The sequence below is a fragment of the Cynocephalus volans genome, chromosome 16 (genome assembly GCF_027409185.1).
Source record: "Cynocephalus volans isolate mCynVol1 chromosome 16, mCynVol1.pri, whole genome shotgun sequence".
Lineage (NCBI taxonomy): Eukaryota > Metazoa > Chordata > Mammalia > Dermoptera > Cynocephalidae > Cynocephalus > Cynocephalus volans.
The window spans coordinates 56,811,103-56,834,811 of NC_084475.1; the positions used below are offsets into that span (position 1 = coordinate 56,811,103).

Below are 23,709 nucleotides of genomic sequence, written 5' to 3' on the forward strand. Positions count from 1 at the left end.
TTTTCACATCAGATGGAGTTCAAATCCCAGTTTCTCCACTTTCTAGGTATACAACCTTAGATAAGTCAACTATTTTAAGTCTCAGGTTCTCCACTCGTAAAATAGGAATAATAATAGTATCTCACTTCACAACATTTATATGAGATAAAATGAGATAAAGAATGTGAAATGGTTTGCATGGTATCTGGCACAAAGTAAATATTTAATAAATGTCAATACTAGTTTCTACCTCCTCCAAGCCCAGGGAATCTTGGCATTATGAGCTATCACTCCCCATTTCATGTCTACAGTATTAATAAACATTGCTTAATTTTCTGCACAGACAACTACAGTTCTTGATGTCAGGTGCACTCTCCTCACACTATATGGCTGTATTCAAGAACTTAGAGAATAAATGATTAAATACTAGTGTAAGGGACACTACTATTTATTTGCCCCATAGCCATTGTCTGCCTCTTCTTTACTACAAGAATCCTAGTTTTATTTGGCATGGCATTGTGACTATTTAAAAACACTTAGGTTCCCAGCCTTTATTGCACCAAGGGGTTGTTTGTGACATTGTCTGACAAGGAGATGTAAGTGGAAGTCGTTGTATTGGGCTCCTGGGAAAACTTGCTAAAGACAGCAAACTTAGACAGTGTGGTTTCTTCCATTGTCCCTTCTATCTGCTCCAGCCTCTAAGATATGAAGAAAATGGCTCTAATTTTTGAGCCATGTAGTTGGGATTCTCTTACATGCAGCTGAACAACCACCCTAACTGATACACCCAGATTTAAACTGCCCTCCCACTATCCTGAGATTAGGCAGGAGAATTTATCATGAATTTATCATTTTATTTCAAAATTCCCTAATCACAAATGATGACAAATGAGAGTTCTCTTTCTGCTTTACAGTTAGCCTAACTAAGAGGATAATTGAATGCAATCCTCTGATCTCATTACAAGGAATTGATTATTTTATCATGAAGTATGAATATTATTTTTATTGGGGTTATTATGACCTTGTTAACTACCATGCTTCTAAGTATAATTACAAATTTATTTCTTTTAAATTATGACAACTACAAATAATAATATAACAACATCATTATTACTAAAGTGTTAAGAAAAAAAATTTTTTCTGTTTTTCAATATATTTCTCTGACGCAGAGAAATGAGGGAAGTATTTTGTCTTCCAACAGATACAAGACAATCAGTAAGGAGTATATTTAGAAGAGCCCTACATGGCATCCAGAAAGCAAAACTGAGGTTTAAATAATGAGCCAAGCACAAGGTACCGTTCATAAAATGGTACCTGGAGCATCTTAACACAAAAGCTCATGGATTTCTGGATATGACAATTTCATTCAGAAATGGGACCCAAGAGATGCTATGTACATGCTGTTAAGTATGATTTGCTTTTGAAGAAAACATTTCCTGGGTTCTTTTCTAGGTTACAAAGGTTGATCATTCACCTCTTACTGTAAGCCGTCCATGCTGGAGGCCGTCCACAGTGACTAACTGGACAGCACCTATGTCATCATTGTCGACAATCTGAAACTGTTCCCAAGTGAGGGCCCGAGACTGCCCCTCCAGGAGATCCAGACCTACAAGAGAAAGCAGGAAAGAGTCTTGGAAAGTACTAGGACATGCTGATACACCTCCTTAAAGGAAAGATTAATGAATTTCCACCTATGAAACTGTCTGAAAACTGTATCTTCAAAAGCTTCTCAAGAAACTGAAATGTAGCTTTTATTTTTAGTCACATTAACTTCAGTCTGACAGCTCATTCCTTATGATACATCCTTTAGAAGTATGATGGTGCCAGAAAACAAATACTGAGGGAAAGAATAGACATTATGTTCCCAGTGGTCTCTAGTTCAAAAAGGTCCACGAGGAATTTTTCAAAGGCTACATCCAGATATTTCAAGTACGCAAAAGAGTCAGAAGTGCTTTTACATAGAATTTATGACAGCATATGTAGCCCACAGGATGGAGAACGTAATGTGTAAATTAAACGTGTAACTACAAATATACTGTGTCAGGGGGTGTATAATGGTGATAGACAAGGTGCCTGACATTGTGCGATGAGGGCTGCATTTTAGTTTAGACTCTAATAAGGAAGAGACTTTTGTAACTAATGGAATTAAAATAAAACCTTTTCCTTGGACCGAGCATGCTGGAGGAAATCTGTAGAGAAAGATTTGCTTGCTGGTCAGAGCAAGAAGAATTCAGAGTCGAGACGAAGCGCTCAGGTTAGAGCTGTAGCACTGTCAGACATTCCCATTACCCAGCAGAGCTGGGAGCCAACAGACAGCAGAGAATCTTGAAAAGGGGCAGAGCTTTTTAATGAAACAAGTTGATTAAATTTAAAGATAGTATTGGTGGACCTAGTTCATGCTTCCCCTCAAATCTGCCAGCTTCCTCTGCCTCCCTGGCCGGACTATTTGCCTGCCTTCTAGGTGGAGCAGCCCCCAGAGGGTTCCCACAGTCTTCGAAATTGTACAGGCTTCCTGCCACCATTGCCTTGTCTTCTGATGCAGCTGGTTACCTCCACTGCCCTCTGGTCACATGACCTTTTGCATGACCTGGCCAGATTCTGCTCCAGGGGACTCCCAGGGAGTTTGTGCAGTGGCTGCTCAGAGGGGCCAGGTAACACAACCTGGAAACTTGGGGAGCTAACACCCAGTGAAGCAAACTCTGACCAATCTGACACTGGAAATGGGGGGAAACTGACAGACAGATGGTTCACCCTTTCCCCACCCCACCTCCAACTCTTCGCAGACACAGTGGTTCCGTCTCCTCCCTGGAGACATCTGCTTTATCTTATTGTAAAGCTGTGACCAGCTCAGCCACTCCCCGTTTTTATTTGCATCTCCCTTTATGCTTGTTTTCAGTGTAGTACATATGATCTGCCTCTCAGGGTCTGTTTTCTAGGAAACTGGACTAAGGCATACAATATATGAATGAAAGAGAAAGAGAGAGAAAGGGGAAAAGGAAGGGAGGAAGAGGGGAAGAAAGGAGGGAGAGAAGGAAGGATGGGGGGGACAGCACCTACAAAGAATCTCTGTGACAGCAGGAAAGGTTCTGAAGCCACAAACACCCAGTACAGCACAGGACAGGACATCATGGGACACAGCAGAGGAGCAACGAAGAAGACTAGAAATATGCATAACAAAACATTAACAGTGCTTATGTCTTCATGGTGGAATAATGAATAATTAAAAGCCTATTTAATGTATTCTCCAAATTTTCAATGATGGCACACATTAAGTTCATAATAAGTAAAAATTCATTTTAATAAGTATTCTGATATCCAAGGTCACCAACCCAGATGTAGAGTTCCTGAACCTAGGTGTTCCACACACACACACATATAGACTATTCAGTCTCTACATTCAAGCAATAATCCATGTAAACTGTGATTACTACTAAACTTTAGGTTACCAATTCCTTCTTTTCTCTCATTATCCCTCTAACAGAGATACAGTGGGATGTAGAGTCAAAATTATAAATCAAGACTGCTCAGCCAATGTTCTCCATCTCTACTGAAACTCACATGGCAATTCCTTTAAGCTGTCACCTGAGAATTTAAATCAGACACATACTTTCCCCTTGATACAACTTACTTACCACTACCTATAAGTATGTTTTGAATGCTAATGATGTATTAGTGAGAAAGGAAAAAATTTAATTTACATTCCATATTTACATCTGATCTAAATATATACATCACATTGTAAGTCCACTCAGAATTGAGAGGCAGTGCAAAGCCTTTTTTTAGAAGCAGTGTTAGTGTTTATTTATGTATTTTGGTTTCCATGCAACCCAACATAAAAATAAGATAATGAATTACAAACCGTACACCTTCCTTCAAAGCCTCTGAACAATTTGAGTGAGACACCTTATCTTTCTCCATCCAACTACAGCTCAATATCACAAATAGTCACTTATTTGCATCATTTAACTAAAAAGTGTCCTTTTGGCTTATCTCCTGCAGAGGAAAGAACTTGGCATCAGGAAACAGGAGTCCTAGATTTTATTTCTCACCCTGCCGCCAGGAACAAGCAAAAGAAAACAAAGCAAAAACAACTGTCCGATGCCCTTCATCTGTCTGGGTTTCAGTTGCCTCCTATGTGAAATGGGAGTAAAACTACCTTTCTTTCCTGACCTGTCTAATTTCTAGTACTCCCCTCAGAGCTGTGCACTTGATGCCTTATACTGAGCTTTACCTGTATTCCAGGATACTCGGGGGGCATTTGTGTCTGCTGTTCTGATGGAGATGTGGACTGAAATAGGCACACTCTTTGCAAAGAAGAAGTCGTAAACCTCCAACTCCACCTATAAGCAAACAGATGCATGTGAACGACACACTGAGTCACAGCATAAGTACCATTAACCCTGGAGCATACCCACAGACGGAGGCAAAAGCAGATTCAGGTTTCCGCTGCTCCCAGATCTCATTTTCAACAATCTGATTTCACATTTTCAGGCCCTAGACCTTGTTCCTTAGTTTATCGATATTTTTTAATTCTCTCCTTTATAAAAGAAATTATTAATCCGAAATTAGCAAATTTACTGGAGAAGTTTCCCTGCATTTGCTCAGTCCAACATCAGACTGCTCGAATCTCTCTCAAAGGTAGAGGATCTAGAGTAATGGTTCTCAACTGGGGATGATTTTGTCCTCCCAGGGGACATTTGGGAATGTCTGGAGACATTTTTGGTTTCACAGAAGGGGGCGGGGTGCTACCAGCATCTAGTGGGTAGAGGTCAGGGATCCTAACATCTTACCAGGCACAGGATAGCCCCCCCACAGCAAAAAATTTTCTGATCCCAAATGTCAATTGTGCTATTAAAAAACCCTGAGCTAGAGGCATCTCTCTCACTAGACATGTTTTAAAATGTCTACATTTTATTCGCTCTCATGAAACCCATAACTAATATGTAGGGGCTATATGGTAAGTCCTGAGCTTTATTATGTGCTATGTACGTATTGCACCAGAGGTTTTTTATTTTTTGTTTTGGCAGTTGGCCAGTATGGGGATAGACCCCTTAGATGGGGATCCGAACCCCTGACCTTTGTGTTACAAGGCTGAGCTCTAACCAGCTGAGCAACCGGTCAGCCTCTGCACCAGATCTTGACAGAGAAGGATAAGGTAGAACACAGAAATGAATGTGTGGAGAATGTGTGGTCCGATGGAGCAGATAAGAGAAATGATCAGGCAGCAATGTATCAGCAAATACTGAATATGAAAGAAACAGATTCAAGGGTGACAAAGTAACAGGCCAAAAACAAAACTCTACTGGGCAGGAGATGTCTTTTTTGAAGGTGTAATGTAAATATGTATTAGGTTGGGCCCTCAGCCCACAGCGTCCAGCCCACAGAATCTGAAAAGTGCATGATCTCTACTGAGAAGATTAAGTTAACTTCTAACAAAAATTCGCACATTTGGACAGGTTCTGCTTTAAGATTAAATTATACAATGCCAGAAAATCCACACTGGAAGCAGTCAGAATAGCGTCAGAACCTGCATGCTTCATTTGTGAGCTCAAGGTCAAACTGAACATATAATGAGAAATTACTTCATAACAGTGAAGGCATGAGAAGTGACAGAAGGAAAGAAAAACCAGGGGCCATGTACTACTGTGAAGGGAAGAAAACAAAAGCAAAGGGCAAAAGCACAGCATTTACAGTCTGCGGTCTTTTGTCTGCCCTTGAGGCTAAATCCTGAAAATGCCTTAATTACATGGAGTACAATTCAGTAACCCCAGGGACACTCATTTTCCTTAATAAACCTGAACTCAAGTCTCATCAATCTGCTCATTTAACTTTTCTATCCTGTTTGGATCAACTTGCTGGTAGGCATTTAAGAATGTAAAGTGTTATTATGTGCAAGATTATGACTCCCACTGAATACAAAACCAGAAGAAAGAGGCTGAACCTGCAGCAGAAGGGATTTAGATCAGATAGAAGGAGGACGTTCCTGATGGAAAGTGTTTGATAGTGAAATTAGTGATCAAATGAGACTGTGGAATCTTCTACCCTGAGTCAGTGTCATTAACTAAAGTTAAGAATTAATTAATTAATTAAACCCCCATAAAAAGCTCTCCCAAACAAAAAAAAGAATTTATTAATAAAAGAATTGAAAACAAAACTTACCTCTAACTAACTTGAACAGATTATGTAATACAGGAAGGCAGCTGAGGGCACCAAAGTTCTCAAACTGGTGAGCCCTGGGCCAAATGTGGCTTTCAGAAATATTTTGTAGCTAGCACAATGTTTTAAATTTTTTAGTTATGTTTTTATATTTAAAAACTGAGACTTTTTAAAAAAAAACAGACATTTAAAATATATATATATATATATATACATATACACACACACGTACATATATACTTCCAACTTCTCTTGACAATGATAGTGTAGCAACCTGGGGCCCTCTGTGCTCCCACATGGCTGCAGCCAGCCCGAGCTGAGCGGTGGCTGCCTCCTGAGGCACGGGGTCTCTCTTTGATTTGGCACAGTGTCCCGTGGGTGGGTTTGCTCATTCTGAGCATCTAGTTTGCATCCTGATTCACAGTGATTGATTCTATTCTGAGACAACAAATGTATAGATGAACCTGAGGGTAATGGCAGTGGCCTTTTCAATAACTCTGTAAATACCAACTAGGCTAGAAGCTTTGCCTCTCTTCTTACCTCATAATGTCTCCTCTCAGAGTGGCTGCTGTTTGGTGGCTGATAGGCAATCTGCATGTCACTGAGATCTTTCCAGGTGAATGAGGAGACGGGTCTAGTGTGATCCAACAAGTGAGTCACATAGCCCTGGGTCGGGGCTTTGGTAATGTTGAACACCAGCAAAGGTTTGGGGGTCTCATCCTCTTCGCAGTCCAGAACTGATGTGGTCAAAGAGGTCAGGATGAACTGATCCACTTCCAGAATAAACATGGCCATGAATGCAGCCCTTGGAATCTGATTCGGAATGCCAGCTCTGATATAGACGGGCAACCACATGCTCTCTGACTTTTGAAAGAGAACGAAACACAATGGGGGAAGTCATATGAATAAAGCTGTACTGTACAGGGTTAATAGTGTGATGTTTAATAACACCACTGCCTTGAGGATGTATCCAGAGTCATCTGAAACCTGGCTGCACATCAGAATCACCTGGGGAGCTTTTAACACATACCAATGACCAGGATCCATCTCCAGAGGTTCTCATTTAATTGTCCCATGGAGGGTACCAGAAAACTGGAATTTTTAGAGCTCCCTGGTGACTATTATGCAGCCAGGGTTAAGAAGAGGGCACCTATTTTGGCATCAGAAGGAACTATGCTTATGATTCTGTCTCCAGAACTTAGGATTTGTATGACTTTAGACAAGTTACTTAACTCCTAAGTCTCATTTTCCTCCTATCCATAAATGGAAATACTAGACTCCCACGTACTGAGGAGTAAACGAAATAGTCAAAGTAAAGCACGTAGCAGTATCTGGCACACAACACCAACCTCCTCCAGCCGCAACACCAACCTCCTCCATCCACCCTGCCAACCTCCTGTCATGTGGTTTTAAAGTGGGAAAGGAAAGAATGAAGAAAAAATGTATTTATAAGTCAGTACTCATACAACTGAAGGATGGTTGCTCAGTTGTTTAGTTAGTCAGGCCCCTGGGTCTCCAAGCAAGGAGCAGGTATTGAGGACTGCAAGCGATCATGCAGGCTAGAAATGCATTCTCCCAAAATGAGAATACTATGAGTAAGAGACCTGTTATGGTTTGAATGTCCCTTCCAAAACTGATGTTGAAATTTAATAATCAATGTAACAGTATTAAGAGGGGGAAAACTCAACCATGGCATTTGAAAGGTGGGTCCATTGGGACATGATTAATGGGTTATCACAGGCATGGCACTAATGGCTTTATAAGGAGAGGAAGAGAGACCTGAGCTAGCACATGAACATGCTCTTGCCCTCTAGCCATGCAGTTCCTTACACTACCTCAGGAACTCTGCAGAGAGTCCCCACCAGTAAGAAGACCCTCACCAGATGCGCCCTCTGGACCTTGTACTTCCCAGCCTCCAGTTCTGTAAAAAATAAATTTAATTTCTTTACAAATTATCTGGTTTCAGTTATTCTGTTATAAGTGATAGAAAACAGATTAAGACAAGACCCTCCAAGAAACCATGAAATTGCTTCATAGGATCTGAGATATCAAGCACTATATGTGAGAAGAATCCTCATGGCAGAAGATGCTGGCTATCACAGGATGTGATGTATCCCATTGTTGAGAGAATCAGGCTCAATTATCAAAGTCACAGTAGTCCAATACTGAATCTAAGGAAACTAAGTACCTGGAAGCAGAAGAATAATGGTGGCTGTGCTGGAATCAGTCTGTTCTGGTTTGTGGAATGAGCCAAGATGAGCCGAGTGAGACAGAGAGCTGCTCTGGGTCATCCTGGACCTTGACCTTTAGGGGGCATCCTTTCGGGTGCATCCTTGACCTTTAGGAGTCATCATCCTTCAGTTGTATGAGTACTGAGTTATGAAGACCCAAAATTCCAGCAGCAAAAGGCTGGAAATGGAAATCATATCCTAAGGGCTGCAGGAGAAACTGCAAATGACCACTCAGGCTAGAAATGCATCTTCCCAAGATGAGAAAGCTCCAGATGAGAGGCCCCTCAATGGGACTCCCAAGAGAAACCATGAAATTGCCCCCGAGACAAAGCAGCAGCCTTGAACCATCTGCTAGGCTCAGAGAACATGAAATCATATTCCATCAGTGCCTGATCACATAAGACCTCTCTCTCTAATACTCCCCCAAAACTACCCCACCACCAGCCTGGAATTCAGAAACTACCCAGCAAACCTCAGAAGAGAGAAGTGCAAGAGAAAAACAGGAAAGACAGCCAACCCCTCCCCCTTCCTACTGCACGGCTAATGAAGACTGATGAACGACACACAGAGACATCCCAGGGTTTAGAGTATCTACTCGTCACGTGCCATTGGGAAAAAATTATTTGAAGATGCATAATTGGAAAATCAAAAATGGGGAAGCCATTATTGAAAAGGACTGGTGCTGAACACAGAGACCAATTAAGTCTAGAGTTAAGTCTAAATAAATGTGTTATTTTCAATATATGTTAATAAAATAACCACAAATGTCAAAAGACCTTACTTGAAATAAAAGATAGATGATATAAGAAATAATAATATATAACTACCATATGCTACAACTTTAATTGCAAATTATATAAACAAATCCCAAGAGGTGGCAATTGCCAGGAGAAAGGATCGATTGGCTCAATCTCATCATACACAGGAAGGGGCAGAGAGAGCCCATTTCATTTTCTGACTTTAAATATTATAAATATAGGCATGTCGTAAAACAGATTTGTTTATAAATATAAAAGTAATATGTAAAAGTAAAATTCTTATTAAAGAATTTTTTTTAAATTTAGAATTAAATACAGATAAAACATAAGGTGGAATAAAGGACGTTTGAATAAGTAAAGATAAAGGCAAAGAAAACATAACCTATTTTGCAAGACAAATTTTTTTAACTAGCAAGAAAACATAAAACAAAATGACAGAAAAAAATGTGTATTCATTATTACCATAAATATAAATAACTTATATTTCCTTATTCAAGATAAATATTCTGGAATTTAATGAAAATATCCAATTATATATTCCTTACAGGAAAGGCACTTAAAATAAAATTATATAGAAAGATTAAAAGTAAAAAGATGATCCAAATTTCAAACAAAGATGAACTGAAGGCAAGAACCATTAAAAAGGACAATGTGGGCAGTTGATATTGATAAAATATGCAAGACAAGGATTCTTATAAGCAACATATTTTATATTCTTCTGGCCAAACCAGTGGGGAATAGAACAGAAATAAGAGGAATAATTGCAGAAAAAGAAACAACAAAATTATTATCATTAGTGAAAGATACAATTATGGTCTTTAAAAGCCCAAAGCATTGAAAAAAATTTTTAAATAATTGAGTTCAGGGAAGAAGCCAGATAAAAGAAAATTATACCAAAAAGTTGCTTTCCTATTTATCATTAGTAACCAATGAGGAGATATAATGGGGGGAAAATTCTATTTACAATAGTTTTTTTTTAAATAAACTGGATTTAGTAAGTGTGCTTGACTTACATAAAGGAAACTAGAAACTTTACAGAAACATATAAAAGCACATTTGCCCAAACAAAGTGAGATATCTCATTTCTGGATGAGAAGACTCAGTATAGTAAATGTTCTCATATTCCAATGCTTCCTCAAATAATTTATAGTTTATAAAATAATTTATATTTTAATCTCATACCAATAAAAATTCTTAGGGGCTTTCTATTAGTCATTAACTAACATAAACATTTTAATTATTTATCTGGAACGAAGATCCGGTGAGAATGGCTAAAAACATTTTGGAGAGGAGTGATGAGGAAGAACTTGCCTCTCAGACATTGAAGTGTATTACAGATCTGTTATATTTAGAATAATGTGGGGCTGGCACAAGAATAAGTAGGTAAATTAACAAACAAAAGAGCTAGCCTTGAAATACTACACATTACATCTTTCTATACAATAAAAGAATCATCTAAAATCAATAGGAAACAAGTTAATTGTTCAACAAATAGGGTTGGAAATTGCGGCTATTTGGAAAAAACCCATATTTCACCATGCAATAAAATTTATCTCAGGTGGATTAAAATGGCAAATGTAAAGAAAAAGACCTTTAAAAATTTAGTATAAATTATGGGTGAATGGTAATTTAGTCACTTGATGAAGATGGACCGTATAACCATAAAATAATAAAAGAACAAGATATAGCACTTCACATATAGTATATATTCAATTTCATAAAACAAAATCAACTCTGGTGTGCATGTTTCCCCACTGTTTGTGTGTGTGTGTGTGTGTCTGTGTGTGTGGGTGTGGGTGTGTGTGGGTGTGGGTGTGTGTGTGGGTGTGAGTGTGTATGTGGGTGTGGGTGTGGGTGTGTATGTGTGTGTGTGTGTGTGTCTGTGTATGTGTGTGTGTCTGTGGGTGTGGGTGTGGGTGTGTATGTGTGTGTGTGTGAGAGAGAGAGAGAGTGTGTGTTTATGGATAAAAATGGTGGAGATACAGCTAGTTTTATTTTCTTCTTATTTTGATTTCTGTGTTTTTTAATATTCTGTACCATGAGCATATTACTTTTATATTCATAAACAAATCTGCTTTATGACATGCCAAATTAACTAAGGAATAGTTTAATGCTAAATAAAGCAAGAAGGTCATTTAAAAGGGTAAACCCCCAATAAGACAGACTTAAAATATAAACAAATAAAACCTTAACTCAATATAGTGAGGAAAAAATAAGAAAAATTAGTCAATAACAATGACTTTTTTTTTTAATGGAGATAAGAAATCATTAAAAGTTAAAGGAGTTTCTTGTCCAAACAAACAATATACCCAGAGTTTAGGTCCTGGTCCAGCCATAAAAGAGCTGGGTATGCATGGACAAGGTGTGTCATTTCTCTGGGTCACCACTATAAAATTAGAGGCTTGGGCCAAACTGATTACTTCCAAACCTGACTGATCATCAGTCATTTACTGGGTGTCTTTTTTAAACCAGCAAAATATGCACGCTTCTTACCTTGCATCTTACTTAATCCTCTCAATTGCTTTAAGAGGTGGGTACCATTGTCCCTGTTTTAAGATGAAGAAAATGAGACATAAAGTCCAAAGTCACACGGCTAGTTAGACATTTGAGCCCAGTTTTCATGCTCTTAACTACTAACGTCAGACTTGCAAATCAGTCCTTTAAAAGCACCCAGAGTGATTTACTTGGTCAATTTGAACAGACTATCGCAAATTTTTTTCCAGATTGCAATTCTAAAATTCTGTAATCCTGTTTTATCATTTCCTTATTTCTGTGGATTGAATTGTCCCCCACAGTCCATGTATTAGAAACTTACGCAATTGCGCTAATTGAAAGGTGGGGCTGTGAAGAGGTGATTAGATTGTGAGGACCATGCCCTAGTAAACAGACTAATAAATTGATGGTTTAATGGTGGTCGTAAGTGTGGTTCTGAGAGCTTTAAAAGGAGAGCCCATGAGGAGCTATCTCTCTCTCTCTCTCTGCTCCTGCCATATTCGCCATGTGATACCCTGAGTTGCTGTAGTCAACCCCAGGACAAGGCCCTCACCAAATGTTTTCCCTGGACTTGGACTTCCCAGCCTCCAAAACTGTAAGCAATAAATATTGTTTCTTTACAAACTACCCAGTTTCAGATTTTTTGTTATAAGCAACAAAAATGGACTAATACACTTATCATTCCTTGTCTTATCAATTCCATGGGGTGATAATGTTCAATATCTGGTTGGGCCTCTTAGGAGAAATCCTAGTAAGAATCCAATTTGTGAAAGGTGGAGGCGTTTCGAAATATCACTTTGGATCACCTTAAGTCATCACAAAATCTGAGCTGTTTCAGCAGGTACACAGTTGCCCTGGTTTCCCAAATAAACAAAGTATAGAATACATGAAACAGTAGAGTAGCATGTTCAATATATTATATAAATTGATTGCACTTCCTGTCATCATTTCATTGTGAGGAGATCAAGGAGGAAGGACGGACAGCAGAATTCAAAGAGATTGGAAGATGGAGGAGGCCTTTGGGGCCTGTGTCCTAGATGACCCAGCCCTTTATCTCAATGTCTGGACAAGTGACAGTGGGATCATCAGCACGATCTCGAGTGGGACTGAGGTCTCCTCTCTCCTGGTTTCCTGTGTCCTGGCCGTGTGGAACCCATGATTTCAAGAAGGTGAAAAGGAAGTATCAAAGAGAAGGTGTTGCAAAAGGTTAAATGACAAGCTGAAAGGTCAGCATGTGACAAGCCCCAGTCCTTCCCAAGTTGCCTTAGTGATGGCAGAGCTAGAAGAGAACCGGAGAAAGGAATTGATATACTAATATTATTTGCGAAAGCTCCTGTTTTAAGCACTCCTGGCAGAACACACAAGCCTGTGGTTCCAATGAGTCACTGGGCAGTGCCACCCAGCACAGCATGGGAACGCTCCCTGGTGTGGGAGCCAGCATGGAACTGGCTCTCTACATGAATCATCTGGGGACACCGACACATAACCCCAAACTCTACCTTGTATACGACTTTACTCCTACTATCTGTAAGGTCCAGCTGGATGGAGATATAATCAATGTTGGGTGAAGGGGGATCCGTGTGTTGATAACGAAGCCCCATCAGCAGGAATTCCTCACAGCTCACTTTGAGACTCCCCACTTTCTTCAATCCCAGGGTACAGCTTCCGCCTGGACACTTCTGCTCTGTTCCCAGTTCTAGAATGCACAGCACTGGATTAAGATAGTCACTTGAACTTAATGATCATAAAATTTAAAAACCAATCCTCCCTCCCATGGATACATATTCCCTCTCACTGCCCCAAGGATACTCATGTGTACCCTCCAATCATTCACTGAGAGGGTTGTCATTATTCTGAAAGCCTGTCATTGCCTTTACTAAAAAGAACAGTTCATCTGTTGCTTCATTAGGCCCTTGCCCATCAAAAGTTACACAGAGAGAAAGAATAATCAGATGTGTTTTCTGATGTTTGAATGTCTCTGGCAAATAGGCCAGTGGCTCCCTGTCTGTAGGCTTCCACAGTCCAGCTCCAGTCTTCTATTCACTGCACCAGCTTCCATGACTCCATCATACAACCTCTGCTAGACTGTTCCACTTGCTGAATTCTCTCCCCACTGTGCTTATCACACACCCAGATCTTACATATCCTTCTAGGTCCAGTTAGTCTTTTTACTAAATCTTCCCTTAAACATTCTTTGACCACCTGAACCAACCTACTCTGTCTCACTGAAAACCATGACTATCTCTCCGGTAGTCTTCACGTCTCTGCCCAGCTGTATTTTTTCACTCTTGTTAGGTATACGATACTTAAGGCCACTGATTTTTTGAGTCCCAATTCCCTGATGGACAAAATAGATATTCTGCTTCTTAATCAGATGGCTGTGAAGTCGAAATGAGATGAGTCATGTACCAGCGTGTCTTTAGCTGTAAACTTCTGTCCAAATTCAAGGTATTACCACAACTTATATTCCTTGGTCTTCCTACAGTTCCTAGAACACTATTGCGTACATAGGAGGTGCCCAAAATACATTGATTGAATGAACAGCAGAAGGATCACTGTCCATCAACTCTCCCGATTTAATCCATAGCTGCTATCTATCAGCTCTACTTCAAACCCATTCATAATCCAATAATACTTAGCAAATACACCAACTACTCTCACTACTGCTGCCATTGCTGCTGCTACTAACAGCTGACAATTACTGAGCACTTCCTACAAGCCAGACACTGTGCTAACACTCTGTGTGTGTGATCTCGTTCACTCTCATCTTTACACAACCCTGTGGTGCAGCTATTATTATCCTCTCCCATCTTCCAGAGGCTCAGACAGGTTCAAACTAAAATAGCACAGGAAATAAACAGCAGAGGCAGTTTTCAAATCCTGATTTCCAAGTCCATGCTCTTAACCACCAACCTACATTTTTCAACCAGCTAAAAGTTCTATTAAAGTAGACCTCTTTGTCATGGTGGAAGATGACCATTAACAGATATGTTTGTCAGTTTTAGTAACATTCAGATAAGTGTTAAAAGCTATCATACGGGACTCAGGGAGAAAACTGTGTGGCTGGTCTCCACGCGGTTCTTCTGGCCGAGGCTCCACCAGAACCACCCGGCCATGGGCTGGCAGCCGAGTTCTCACGGGGTCCAGACTGACTGTACATTCCAGATTAGCCATCCTGACATAATCAAATCTGAGCAGGTTCTTATCAATCGCTCTGGACAGGCCATAGAATTCAGACACCTCCAACACGTTGTCACTCATACGGATGATGTTACAGTCTGGTTCCAGGAGATAGACCCGCAGGATAAAGGTTTCTGTGAAGGTGTCTGTTTCAGTAAATCTGTGGAGAGAACAAAGCAAAGGCAATACTATTGGCTCCCAGATACTCCTGGTACCTGTGTATTCAGCTACAAGCCTGAAGCTTGGCCTTCATAAAATTTGTGCATCCAGCCAAGTTTGGATTTTGTCTCATGCTCTGCTCCCAACCGCTCTGTTTTCTTCCCTTCTTCTCTTTATCTTGGTATTAAAAGTGCCTTTTCCTGCCACTTCCGCCTCCAATCATCTCTCTTTCCACACCTGCTCTCAGACTCATTATCACACTGATATTTAACGACTGCCGAGAGCTCAGAGTCTCACTTCTAGCACATATGTAATTTAATGGTATCAAACCTGTATAATTTACAGATTGAGTTTTAATTCAGGAATGAAGGGGTGAGGGGTTGCTGAAGCATCAAGGCCTTTTTGCTCTTCAGAAACACTGGTACATGGGCCCGGTCATTTACAGTCTAGCTTGGGTGCTCAGCTCAGTACTTGGCATGAAAAGGGCATTGAGCAATCATTTCTTCTACTCCCTCCATGCCCTTAGCAATGCTGAAATCAGGGTTTTTACAAAGACTAATAGAGATGAGTTATCATTCTTTCTAAGGGGAGAATATTCATGAGTGATGAGTATGCATCAATAATGCAGCTTCTGATTGGTTATGATTATGACCCAGGTATTACTCTAAACTCCTTACAACAATATCTCATTTACCGTGATGGGTATTGTTAGTCCCATTTTACAGATGAGGAAACTGAGATACAGAGAGGTCAAGTTAACTCGCTTGCCAAAGGGGCTGGAGAAGAGGAAAGACAGGAATAAATATGCTCCCTGATCATCTACCTACAACTCTTCGGAATATTCCATTTGAAATGTACTGGAGACCAAGAGCAATAGTTATTCCTCTAACCCTGCCCTTCATGCATACACCTGTGCCCTCCCTACCTGCTAGAAACTCAAGGAAGGAGTGGGGGCACCAAAATTCATCAGCTTTCCCAGCCATTCCAGGCAAGCTCTTTGAAGTCCGTCTGTTTTTTAATTTTAGGGTCTTGGAAAGATCAAACAGCCCTGTATCCTGATTTCATAGCTTCCTAAGGACTCCTTGGGTGACATTTCATTTTCTGAGGACAGCATTTTGTTCATGCTTCTCTTTTGGCACTTGTCTTTCTGCATAATAATTATCTGCTTGTCTTTTGTATTAGACCATGAGCACCAAAGACTCTGTGTAACTTCATCGTTATGTTTTTTCTGCCCTACATAGAGCCTGACTTATAGTAGGTGATCATAAATGTTTATAGAATGATTCACTGTTCTAATGTCTTCTACAAAAGTCTTTTGCATTAGTCTAGTGCTCAAGGGAAATCCATACTGACATATTTTAACCAAATATTCATAAGAGCAAAATCAAGTAAATTCTATAAAGTCCTACTCCACCTATGCTGAGTTCTCAGTTGTTTCCATGAAATCAGCAATACCATAACCATGACCTTAAATTTTAAATTAATTTTTATTGTACATAAAATTCACATGCCATAAAATCTATCCTTTTAAAGTGTACCACTCAGTGATTTTTAGTAACTAATTCAAGAACATTTCATCACCCCAAAAAGAAACCAATACCCCTTAGCAGTCATTCCCTATTCATTCTTCCCCGTAGTCCATGGCAATTATTAATCTACTTTCTGTCTCTATCGATTTGCCTATTCTGGACACTTCACATAAACAAAATCATACAATATGTGACTTTTTGTTTCTGGCTTCTTTCACTTAACAAAGTTTTCAAGGTTCATCAGTGTTGTAACATGTGTCAGCACTTCATTCCCTTTTATGATTGAATAATTTTACATTGTATGAAAATACCACTTTTGTTTATCCATTCATCAGCTGGATTGTTTCAACTTTTTGGCTGTTATGAATAATGCTGCAATAAACTTTCATGTACACGTTTTTGTGTAAACATAGGTTTTTATTTCCCTTGTATATACACCTAGGAGTGGAATTGTGGAGTGAAATGGTCTTTCTGTGTTTAATTTTACAATTGATTTTTAAAACATTTTTATTATTTAATATGTTTAAAAATGGAAGATATTGCACTTCTTATAACTAAGAAGCTGGCCATCAAAAAAGAATTTTATTCAATTTTAGAATATATTTTCCTCCTAAAGTTTTGTAATTTCCATTTTCCATCCTAAGTGGGTTGGAATACTGGAGATCCATGTACAGAACACTAAAGGAAAACAGGATAGGACTAATAATCTGCCACAGAAAAACCCCAAGGAAGATAATACAAATGGAAATAATTGAAAGTTGGCTACAATTCTTGCCTCACTCCAGTCTCTAGTTTCTACTGGTTACTTCCTTGCTTGCAATCTATTAACTCCCACCCCATATATATCTACAGTTGAAAGTACACAGAACGGTTATCTGGCAAAGAATGAGCAATGCTCTTGCGCCACTTACCTGTAAAGCCTAAACTTCACTGCATCTTCATCAAGAATTGGGCAACCATTGTGAATATATTTTACTTCATTGGGAAGGAAATGGCAGTCAAAGACCTAGTTAGCATGAAGAAATGGATAGATATTTGTGAGAAAATTGGTACAGGACTTAATTTTTCCAGCAATAGAGTACTGCCTGGAGAAATTACAGTGTGTGTGTGTGTTGTAACCACCACCACCTCTACCCTACCCCCATGTTCACTCACCATGCTGCTTATACAGCTGTGTCATGTTTTAAGAATATCTAAATTATGAAAATCTAAGCAGATCAAACAAATAAGTTAAGAGGTGGTTACCTCTTTAAATAATTACATTTTTACTGACTACAGTGCATTTAACATATGGTTCCATTTATCAAAATTTTATTTGCCCCCTTTAGGCATTCATAGCAATTGAGTTAGAGAGGTCTTTCTGCATGTCTGCATGAAAAGGCACGCACTAACCCACCCACAAACATACTGTATTTGTTCTGTGTATTTTTGCTCTCCTTTTATTTCTTTCTTTCCAAATAGCATTTTTATATTCAAAGATAAAGTCACTGACTATGGACACCATTGTGGTTGATCAGAGTCAAACATGATCCACAGTTCTTTCTCACATACTTACAAAAGACTGCTTTTATTAGTCATGCAATAGCAGAAATGGCTGAGGAGACAAAACAAATTCTAAAGGCAACTTCAACTGTATCACCTCACACAGGATTATTAAGGAAATTCCTGTTTTATTTTGAGAACCCTAGTTTTTAAAAGAAAAATCTTCTATTTCACTTATGTCATGGCCCTCATTCTGCCCAATATGACTTGGTAGGATTTTAAGAAATAACCTTGAGGTATTTATACATTCTCACTATTGAGTTCACAGTGTTTAGTCTGTACCTTTTTACAGCCGCAAACATTTTCAGACAACGTAATCCACTCTGAGAAGACTTTATCACTAATACAAATGATTTTCTTTTCCCACAGATATCATTTGTTCCTCTTTTTAATTGACAACTAGGAAGGAGATAAAGGAAAGACCTTCCCCATATCACTGACAAATGGTCAGGGCAATAAAGAGACAATCTGCTTGTTAAAAGAAACATCTGTTTTATGTTTCCTAATGTTTTCTTTTTATAAAAGGCGACAATCATAATTGTCCATAAATTTACTAACTAAAACAAAGGAGAGCTAAATCCTTTTCTAATTACCGTCTAGCTTTATTTTTTTCCACTTCAACTGCTTTTCAATTACAATTTATAATTAAATTGCCACACATTCCTAACTCATGACTCACTTTAATGACAATAATCCAGTTTGAACTAGATCTACTTTCTTATTACTGAATTTCCTATTCAAAAAAGGAAGCTCAGTGCTAAACTGGGGTGCTTCTCCCCCCCAGGAAAGTCATTGCTTTGGGCCAGGTGTAGGAAGTGCTGTGCATGAGAAAGTCTTGTCCTAGAACATGAGGAAAACATGTTGCCATCGACCTCGTCTAATTGACTGTATCAACAGGGTTATCTAAACAGAAGGTACTGTGTGCACCAACTGAAATCCCTTTCCAAATATCCAATAGGAAAATGAGCCTGTTGGTCCTAAGACAGACTTCAGTAATGAAATGAAAACACTAACTGAACAGATGTTAAACAAAACATTTTCTGTGCAAATTACATGAAACTGTTCATTACCCAGCAGGGTGTTGTTGGTGTTGTTAATTCAGTCGTCTCACTAGAAATGGGTTCACATGACCCTGGCTTTCAGCTTACTATTAAGCTCTGTTAAAGAATAATGTTTAGGCTGCATGTGTGTGTGTGTGTCTGTGTGTTTATACACAAGTACCCTTGGCTATGCTTAATTTCAAAAACTACATACGAAATAAATCACTGGGGAGGGTTGAACCAACCTAAGTTAAAAAACAAGCACAAATTTCAAAACCAAAACAAAACAAAACAGACTTACCTGAGAATCTTGATCTGTTGAAATGATCATAATAAAAATATAGGAATGATCATCTGACAGGTTGAGAAACAAAGTTTTCCCACTTTGTTGGAAACTCTATAGCACAAAGTTCTAATATTTGGCAAATAGGTGATGAAACTCTACATTTTAATGGCTTCCTTTACCACAGAATAAATTTTAGAACATATAAATCACATATCTACTTTAGATGATATAAATCAATTTGAGATGTCATATTTACCTCTGGAAATACATACACTGAACATTCAGGAATTGATTCTTTTTTCTTTTAAAAGAGCAACAGCACACTAGAGGATCCGTGTATTCAGGGGTGTTCCCTAGCAGTCAAAAGTCCTAAATTAGCTGGGCATTTTGTTGTTTCTGCTCTATACTGAATTTCTAGTAAATGGATTTTTGCCTTAAAAATCAAAGAAAATTTGAGATGGAGATGACTTGGAGGTCTGTTCCAATCCTTGATCCTTGTGACCAAATACATATTTTCGCCTAGTTCTAGTCACTTGGATCTCTTTTTGCTCCCCAGTGTTTCAAAGCAGGCCAAAACATCAGGGCTATTAAAACATTACTAAAAATATATAGTGGAGATAATTTCATTACCCTCAGAAAGAGTGCCGTGTAAGTTAAGGAGTCCTAGGCTATTTGGGATGCGGAGAGGATAGTCCTGCGAGAATGGCTTAGGTAACAACAGATCCTCCCCAAATTGCCCTCTAAGGAGGAGAATCTGGTGAAAGGCAGGGCTTTGTTTTGCTCAGCAGGGTATGCATGATTGGGGTTCAAGCTAGATGACAATTTAGACAGCTTGCCCCTGCAGGTACCAGTGGGAATTTTGCTTCTCCTCCTCCCCACAGAATACTCAGCTTCCTTCTAAATAAATGTTGAACAATTTTTAAAAATAGAAGGGGTACCAAATCATCAACACATCATTCTTTATAAAATGCCCATATACACCAGTATTGCCCCGGGTCCCTGCTTGATGAAGGACCCCAGTCCTCTAGGATCAGGGTCCTATCTTGCTGTCCCTCAAAACTCGAAGGGTTTGCATTTTGCTCTTCATTCCAGTCCCTGTAGTTGTGTCTCCACTGCCTGCTGCTGAACGTATTTGTATCACCTGCCCGTCCTATTTAGTGCATCTGGACTCCACTATGAGCTAGCCCAGGTCTCTCCTTTTTCCATGACTGATAGGTGCCAATCAAAATACTTTCAGAGTGCAAGTAATGTTGGGAGAGAGTGAGAACTTGCAACTCGCAAATTCTTGGGAATACAACATCTTGATACCTGGGGCCAAAAGTATTGTAACATTTTTAGACGCCTGTCTGAAGCTCTTTGACAAAATAAAATCTCACAGGAAACTGGAGGGAGACATTTGGTTACTATCATATCAGGAACACCCCAGTATGAGACCCCCTTCCACAGAATTCTATTGTGTTTCAGAATTGGACTATAACTTTAAGTGTAGTAAATAGAATGTCTAGAGATATCAATCTGAGCTAGCATCAGTCTAAGTATCTTTAGTCCATCTCTGCAACATCTAGTACCACTTTAGAATAATCTCATGGAATATGTTTCTTTAACCAAATGGAGAGAAAATAACGTTCACAGTTCAGCAAGTAGGAATGGTACATTTTCCCAGAAGCTGCAGCAGCATTCAGTGTTGAATATTCTCAAGATTGTTCTCATTGGGTGCAAAGTCAAATCACAGTGGGACCAAGTAATAAAACCGGAAACAATTTTCTTTTATGTATAGGGGTAAACTCCTACTTTAAGCAAAAGCAATATGTAAAAATACAAACTCTTTAAACCCAGTAAATTAAAAGTTACCTCTTCACCCTACAATAGGATTAACCACGGATAATACCTTTACATAAAAAGAAAAGTCTCCAAGGTTATGACTACAGGAAAAATATTGTGCAGACATTTTAAGAGAACAGTGAGCATTTAAAGTGATGTATCTTCACATCTCTTTTCTACTTCCCTTACTGAAGAGAAAGTTCAAGCAATGTTAATAGATGAAAATGTCTTCATGGTTTACTTTTGCTGTTCTGAGGTCACAAGAGTATCCTAAAATTGTCTTGAAATCTTGATATCTTATGCAAAGGCACTTTGACTGGCAATGGGTGAGATAATTTGGGGCAGGAATAATCCCATAAGGAATGGTCATATCACACAACACAAATGACTGGCCACTCCAACCCTTGGAAGGCTCCCCTGTTTCTCTCTCTCTCTCTCTCTCTCTCTCTCTCTCTCTCTCTCTCTCTCTCTCTCTCTCTGTCTCTCTCTCTCTGTCTCTCTCTCTCTCACTCATAGAGTGGCAATATACCTAAAATAAGAGATGTATATTTCTCTTACATTATCCTCTTCCCTGGATGATTAGCTACTCTATAAGGTCAAGCAGCTGGTAAGATGTACAAGAGATCTCCTCCATAAAAGAAGAGAAATCGGAAAGACTTGATACGGTGCATCAAGAAAAAATACATGCATCCATATTAGTTTGAACCTGACCTCCTCCACAGGTGTTGGCATAATTAGGGTAAATGCTACTTATTGCAGGCTGGTAATCGGAAGTCAGCCAAGAACATTCTAAAACAGGTTTCGCCTCACATGGAAAAACCGTGTACCTGTGCCTGCTGATGGAAACTCCACCCGTTCAAATGTGAGCGTTTTACAGCACGTACGTTTGAGAGCCGGAGAGGAGACGTTTTCGTCTCTTGCTCCCCCGCACCCCTTCTTCACACCCCCACACACTCACGTCCACACACGCTCCCGAACAGAAACTCCCGATGGGACCTACCTGTGGAGTGAGTTTCCCCACCCTCTGGGTTACCGGCTCGTTCCGCACAACTTCCACTTTGCAGGCATCTTTCTGCCTGGGGATGGCAAACTGCAGGTCCTCGGGGGACAGGAAGGCGGAGCTGCCCTTGGTCACCTTCAGCCCGCGGTTGACGCTGATGAAGGTGGGGGCGGCCCAGCCCGGGCTCAGCAGGCGCAGCGGGAGCAGCGGGAGCAGCAGCAGCAGCAGCGGCAGCGCGGCGGGCCCGCCCCGGCCCCCGGGGCCCATGCCGACCGGCCCCGGAGAGATCCTTGGACAAAGGCGGGCTCCTGTGCCTCCGCCCGCAGTGTCAGCTCATAGCCCGGGGGGCAGGGCCCGGGCCCCGACAGCGCGCCCCCAGGTCTCAGCAGGTCCCTTTCATTTGGCGCTCAGACAAGGAGGCCTTTCAGGCGGTCCGGGGCGGTTGATGAAACGGGCCGATCCCTCCTGACAGCGCCGGCCGGACGAGCGCGCCCCCGGGAGCCGTCCTACCCTGCACGTGCAGAAGGAAGCGAGAGAGACCCGGGTCGGTGCCGCTGCCCCAAAGACCGCCCCCGACACAGGAGTCTTTCAACCAGCCCGTCACTGCAGCTAAAGGAAAAGCGAACTCCCTTGACCGCCAGGCGCCTCTGAAGGCGACGCGCCCGTCCCCTGGCCCTGCCCGCAGCCCCCGCCCCCGGGACCGACACACCCGAGCGGGCGCGGACTGTGGGCCAAGGCCTGGGGTGTCCTCTGAGTCCACACAGAAGCAAAGATGCTTCCCTTTCCTCGTCTCTCAAATGAGGACTATAATCAAATTTGCATCGCAGAGCTGAAGGGATTATTTCACATTTAAATGTGATTGATTCTTTTTCCTTTTTTTTTTTTTTTTTTTTTTGGCGGTGACTGGTAAGAGGACCTGAACCCTTGACCTTGGTGTTATCAACACTATGCTCTCTCCAACTGAGCTAATCCGCCAGCCCTGAAAACATGATTTATTCTAAATCAATACTACCCAAATAAGAAATAAAGCATAACGATTTCTGCCATCAGGCACAGTATTGGTTTTGCTGGCCAATAAAGACATTTCATTTTACACTTGAGTAAAAATTAGAGGAAATATATTTTTTTCTAAGTGAACATTCAAGTTTTTTGCTTATGTAAAAGGGACTATTAATAGAGTGACAGCTCTAGTATAGCCAGCTGATGATCCTGTGTATGTACATCCATATTTAGATTATCTACAAATGCTAATTACATTATAATTACTTGCACAAATGGAGTCTTTGTTTCTACTTTAACCACTTAAAGTTTCATGATTATTTCTCTGTGTTCTATAAGAACTGTAAAGATTTTATCCAAAGTAAAATGAATTGCAATATATCCTTAGATTCAGGGTATGATTATGTGAACAAATAGTGGTTTGTTATGCCCGAAGAAAGCCTTTTTATTTTAACTATTTAAGTAAATTTCTGTACATAACCAATGGATATCAAAGTAAATGTTTGTCAGAGGGTGTAGACAAAAATGCCTCTATT

At 40.1% G+C, this 23,709-nt stretch overlaps 1 protein-coding gene across 1 annotated transcript; it reads right to left on the reverse strand.

Moving 5' to 3' along the window:
• Window positions 1–530: 530 nt before the first annotated feature.
• On the reverse strand, window positions 531–22,441 carry LOC134364533 (FRAS1-related extracellular matrix protein 1-like). Its single transcript, XM_063080423.1, has 8 exons — window positions 22,175–22,441; window positions 17,397–17,491; window positions 14,635–14,957; window positions 13,117–13,319; window positions 6,676–6,999; window positions 4,211–4,319; window positions 1,461–1,585; window positions 531–677 (listed from the first exon to the last, which is right to left on the reverse strand). Exons 1-8 carry the CDS (start codon window positions 22,439–22,441, stop codon window positions 531–533), a joined length of 1,593 nt encoding a protein of 530 aa, XP_062936493.1.
• Window positions 22,442–23,709: the final 1,268 nt, after the last annotated feature.